At 50.0% G+C, this 6,000-nt stretch overlaps 1 protein-coding gene across 1 annotated transcript in view; it reads left to right on the forward strand.

Annotated features, from left to right (window-relative positions):
- Positions 1-6,000, forward strand: part of ULK1 (unc-51 like autophagy activating kinase 1) — a 78,431-nt gene that overhangs the window by 70,758 nt on the left and 1,673 nt on the right. The window contains 4 exon segments of the mRNA XM_009888137.1: positions 2,077-2,255; positions 2,398-2,516; positions 4,752-4,909; positions 5,127-5,262. Of these exon segments, the coding sequence (XP_009886439.1) occupies positions 2,077-2,255; positions 2,398-2,516; positions 4,752-4,909; positions 5,127-5,262 (592 nt within the window).

Genomic DNA, 6,000 nt, shown 5'->3' on the forward strand with positions numbered 1-6,000 from the left:
CGGTTTCAGCTCTGCTCGTGATACCTCCTTGGGCTGTCTGGGACTGGGGAAGGCTCTTTGTGTCTGAATTTTGCTGAGGTTGCTAAAAAACCCCAGATACCCGCAGAGATATGCATACATTGTTTTAAGGATGTGGTTTTGCTCTTCTACTTCAGATTTTATTTAGCTCAAATTTTTTGTCAATTATGCATTGAATTGCATTCGTTTGCTTAATTACCCGCAGAGCTACAGGGCTAGGGCTTCTAGCATTGATGCGATCGCAGTACTAGTGAGTTTAATTGAGCATCCTACCTGTGTGAGGTCCCAGAAGTATGGGGCCCTGCCAGCTGCCACCACTTCAGACACTGGTCTGAAGAGAAGTGTCCTAAGGAAGCATCAGCTTTATCTTGTTAATACTACTCAGCTCAGCTTCTGTGTCAGTAATAAGTCATTTGGGTTCGGTCATCATTTCTGCTGAGTGCAGCGATCCATTTGCATGTTATAAACCTTGGCAGCACGGCACCAAACCTTTACAGCATATTTTGAGATCCTTTGTGCTCTGTGGAGTTGGCCAGAATGCAAACCTGGCAGATTTTCTGATTTCTGCTGATACTTTCAGGGCATTGAAATCTTGCTGTTGAAGCCCTCCTGTTTACCTTGAGCAAAGCTGTTGCGTTCAGAAGGGTGGTTCTTCCATCTTTCAAAAAAGTTTCTCTAGGTGCAGACAAGGCAAATTGAAGGCCAGGTTTTAATTTGTTTTGCATTGCTTTAAAAACACAATACAGAGATGGCTACAGAAGGAAAGACTCTTGTGATGCCAAATAAGGCCACAAATACCAGCAGAATAGAAGCCGACTGTGTAAGAAAAGAGGAAGGGCTGTGCATTGGTTAGAGATACCAGGCTGAGACCTGCAAGATCTCAGCAGTTTCCTGCTTTGCCACAAACTTCTTGGATGACTTGGCAATTACTTAATCTCCAAGTTCCTCCTCTGCTTTTAAAGAAAATAGAGGAAGATGGAGATAACGCTTCCTTACCTTACTGGACTGTCCAGGTAGCAAGGTGGTGGGAGGAGAGATTCATGTTTCAGATAGTCAAAACTGCCTTAGCAGCCAAGTGCCTGAACCAGTGAATGAAAAACAAAAGCTTGCAGAACTTGAGCATGGGGTGGTTTTTCTTCCAAATTCATGTAGCAAACATCCTTACCAGCTCCCTTTGAGAGAACTGAGCTACTGACTGTTTGAAGATCAAGCAGGTTAGCCACTGCTCTACAGACAGAGTAGGAACAATGGAGTTGTATCTGATCCAGGCAGCAAGTCATTTTTTAGGACCCACACGCATTCAGTTTTTCCACAAATACCAACTTCCCAAAAATGTTTTCAGTTACTTAAGCAATGCAGCTTCCCACAAATGGGATAATCCCCTTTGATTTGTAATAGCAGAGAAAAAACTGCTTTGAAATGAACGTAGCACATAGTGTGCGTGCCGCTCACTAAGTGGCAAGGAGTTGCAGATGCAAGGTGGTCCTTGGTGTCTCTGCAGGGGACCTCACCCGGGGCTCACTGCTCTGAACCGGGGGGATGTAAAGAGCAAGGGCTGAGTGAGGGCTGGGCTGCAGGGTGGGGGACGCTGTGTTTGCAGTTTTCTGTGGCGTAAGAGGTTGCCACTCTCATGAAATCCAAACCGGCTTTTAGTTTTGTACCAGCATTGCCATGGTGTGGACCAGAGCTGGGCCCGTGGTGCAGATGCTCTCTCCCCCTTCCTGGCTGACTTCTGGAAGAGTCCCACAGAGCTGGGATGCTCCTTGGGAAGGGGGCATGTCATTTTGGAGCAAGTCTTGCCAGCTTCTCCAGGGAGCTGCCTGGAAATTTCTGGCCTGGGGCTGTCACGGCTGTTACCGTGGAGGAAGAACCAGTGCGATGTGTGGGTTCAAGGCTGAGTTTGGCTCTCCTTGCCCAAAGCCGAGGTGTAGGGGGGTTTGGGGCCTGGGTGTTACTTCTGTTAGCTGGGGTGAATCGCTGGTGCAGCTCTAGGTGAGCAGCCCTCCCTGGCACGCCAGCTTTCCCCCGGTAACCCCCACCTTGGTGTCCCTTCAACAGCAAGAGCACACCGACATCCTGCGCAGCCTCCGCTTCACGCTGGCCTTTGTCCACTACGTGATGGAAATCGCTGCCCTTAAAGGCAACTCCAGTGAGATGAGCAGTTCAGTGACATCGGAGTACCAGCTCCAGGAGAGCGTGGTGGCCGACCAGATCAGCCTCCTCAGCCGGGAGTGGAGGTAAGGACCGGGGAGAGAGCCACCCAACTCCCACGTCTTCTCGCTCCCTCCCACCCCACGTATCGTTACGTACCAGAAGTCCTTTGGGACACTCACCCCTGTCCCATCGATCTAGTTGCATGGCAATGTGCTTTCTTTGCAGCTACGCAGAGCAGCTGGTGCTGTACCTGAAAGTAGCGGAGCTTCTGTCCTCGGGGCTGCAGATGGCCATAGAGCAGATCAAAGCTGGCAAGCTGTGCCTCTCCTCCACCGTCAAGCAAGGTAAGGGGCTGCTGGGCACACGGTGCAGAGGGCTCGCCTGGAATGCAAGTATTAAAAATACCGCAAAGGGTACGGAGAGGGTCGGGTGCGTATGAACCCCCACCTGTATGCCCCGGGGCTTATTTCTTATTGTCCCCTTGCACAGCTGGGTCTTTTTCACTCGCACTGAGGGGAATGTTCTTCTCCTCACATTGACTTCAGGTCTCAAAACTCCTGCTCGTGCCCCTGTGAGAATCTTCAGTGCTAATTAGTGAGAGGGGAATGTATCTTATCTGATTCCATGTACATCTCCATCTCAGGTGCTTATTTCTACTTGACGTAAGTCTAACTTAATTATACACTGCGTGTCCTAGGAAGTGCTTACTTGGCAAAAGGAGACCTGTCTTGGCAGTGATGATTTTTCAAGTGAAACAAAAACACAGGAAGTAAAATACTGGTAATGCCACAGTCACTTCTTTGCTGGTGTTACGGCCTCACATTTGCATCTGACTGGCTGGTTTGTGATGTGAGCTGGCTGTGATTCAGTGATTAGAAAAAATAATTTGAAAACTACCATTGTAATATTACTGAGGGAGCTTTTTGAAGCGCTTGATCCATCAGTTGCCTTCCCCGAGAGCTTAGTCTATGGAAGTACTTGTGCTGCCTCGGGATGGGGTGTAAAAAAAATAGAAGTTAAATACAATGAGCGCACGTACGCTGTAGCAGGCAGTATGGAACAAGGTGCACAGGTTTGGCTACACACCTTCCACATGTCCAGGCTAACAGGAAAGTTGTCATAACCCAAATACATTATTCCTTTTCAGGGCAGATTGCAACTTCTAGATTTGGAGTGTGATTTGTCCTTCAGTGTGTGGGAATTGGGCACGGCTGTCTTTTCTTGTTTCTCTCCCCACAAAATACTGTTCCCTTGAGGTTTTTCAGGGCACAGTGAGAACACGAGGGTTTTAACAGTACTTCTGTCCCACGTATATGGAAAAAGCAGGGAAGCATGACAAGAGACTGCCCTGGAGTGTCCTTGGGCAGTGTGTGCCAGGCAGGGTCCCTACCCACAGCCATCCTCTTTTTCCTGATAACTTGGGCATAGCTCAGAGCTCTGATTGAATTTCATGCAGGACAATACTGCTGTATTTGTGCGTTGTTTCAGTTTTTAAATAGTCTCTCTCGACTCTCTTCTCATGGAGTTTTTTGTTTCGCCCTCCTGATGTCACCCACAAGCTTTGGGGTTCCCACTCCCTCTCAAATTCCTTCTGAGCAAGGGTGATTTGACAGTCTGACCCTGACAGGATCACGGTTTTGTACCTCGGTCCTTTTCTCTGACAGAGAGTTGGCAGCAGCCTTCCCTCCTGGAGGCAGTCTCTGCTCTTGTCTCTCTGCCTGGGAAGGCCAGATTCAGCGACAGGGCTTGGCTGTCATGTGAGGTTGCCCCTCTGCCTTGTAGCTGAGAGAGGCTGGTTTGTGGTATGGGTTAATTTGCCTCCCCCAGGAGCAAATCGTGCAGTGTGGGTATTCTCTGCTATGTGCACGCAGCAGTTAATACTCATGAGATGTTGGTGGGAGTTTGTATTCAGTGCATTGTGGAGATCGTGCCACACAGCTAGGGAGACTCAAGCCTGTGGCACCACTTGCTGTTTGGGATTGTTATTTAATCCCTCAGAATCATATTTGATTCCTGATTCTCTGCCCCATAACCTTCTTGTCCTAGCTGCCGTGGTTCAGGAAAAAAAGTGGCCTTTTGCAGGCGTCAGTGTCGTTTCTTTCTGGGACAGCAGAGAATCTCCCAGGGAGATTCTCTCGCTTAGTCAGTGCTGCTCATCCACACTCATCTCCAACAGCTACCACAGGCGAGTCACGTACTTCTTCACAGCATGTCATCACCCATCAAGTAGCAGAAGCTTTCTCTCTGGCACGTCTGTTGCTTTTGGTGGTGCGTGAGACATCTCCACGGTGCAAAGTGCTCTCTGCCTTGTGGCAGCTGAAGGAAACAAAAATAGACCTGGCCTCAGGGGAACTAGGCATGTGTGTAGGCGATGCCACATGCAGGCTTACACCTGGAGAAGGTGACAGAGGACAGGAAAAAGACCCTGCTGGTGCAAGTACTCCCCTGCCCATCTTTCTTTTGGCTTTAACATAACCCTGTTGTCTTGAAGTTACTCATTTGGGGCCCTGTGCATGGAGATTGGGAGGCACAGGGAGAACTGGAAGTAGTGCCTAAAGCATTTCTTTCCTTTACTCTAGTTGTAAAGAAGCTGAATGAGCTTTATAAATCCAGTGTATCATCCTGCCACTGCCTCAACATGAGACTCCAGAGGTTCTTCTTGGACAAACAGAAACTCATGGATCGGATCAACAGCATCACTGCAGAGAAGCTCATCTTCAGCTATGCTGTGCAGATGGTAATAACCGTACGGTGCCTGGGAGCAGGGTTAGCGCGCAGCCAGCGTCGGGCAGTGACGGTTCCTGCTGGTGGCCTTAGCAGATGGTTTTACTCGTGATGCTGTGTGCAGCCTCTGGAGGCTGGGCAAGGGGGGGGTTCGTGCAGCTGAAGGGCCATGCTGGGAAAGCCGCGTCTGGTCTGGGAGTAACCTCTTGGCACGGGGTTGTTGCCTGCAGGTGCAGTCTGCAGCCCTTGATGAGATGTTCCACCACAGAGAGGACTGCGCACAGAGGTACCACAAGGCTCTGCTGCTGATGGAGGGGCTCCTGAATATCATCACTGAGCAGGGGGACATAGAAAACATCAGTAAATGTGAGTGTTCGGTGACTTTTTTTCTCCCACTAGACCATGTGTTTTCCTAGCTGCATGGATCAGAAATTTGAGTCCACAGCATCCTTTTTTCCTTTGGCTACATCTTGGTGGACATAGCAGAGATCTCTTGGCTTTTTATAGCTCCTCGCAGCCTGGCCTCCCGTTTTCCCAGCAGGAAAACTGTTAGAAATGCAGGTCCCTCTTCTGAGCCAGATTTTGAGAGCTTCCCATGCAGAGTGATCGCCAGCGCTTTGTTGGAGCTTTTGATGTGTGAAAGAACTTGCTGAAGGAAGTGGTTTGGCAGCAGCAGGGGCCTGGGTTTGGTTTCCAGCCGACACCATCCCTCTGATCGCACAGAGCACTCGGGAACATGAAACTGCAGCGGCTATCGGGCAGAGATGGCCCACCAGCACAGCGAGGGCTCCTTCCAGCACGTCTTCTGAAACAGGACTGCTCACCTGCCTGGTTCCCCAGCCCCGGGCCTGGCTGAGCAGGCAGCAGACAAATATTTTTCTCATCAGCAAGCGCTTGCTGCAGCAGTGAAAGCTGAACTCTTACCTACTTGCTATCGCTTGGTGTCCTCTCCCAGGGACAGATGGACCCCTGTGCTGCTCCGAGCCGTCACCTCTCTTGTGCTCTCCCTTTGTTGTGAGGGGTGTTACTCTGTGGAGTAACGCGTGTGGAGTGGAAGGGACTGACCTCACTCGCTCTGAGCGCACCTTCCCTGCAATTACGGCT

This window comes from Charadrius vociferus, unplaced genomic scaffold (genome assembly GCF_000708025.1).
Source record: "Charadrius vociferus isolate BGI_N301 unplaced genomic scaffold, ASM70802v2 scaffold326, whole genome shotgun sequence".
NCBI lineage: Eukaryota > Metazoa > Chordata > Aves > Charadriiformes > Charadriidae > Charadrius > Charadrius vociferus.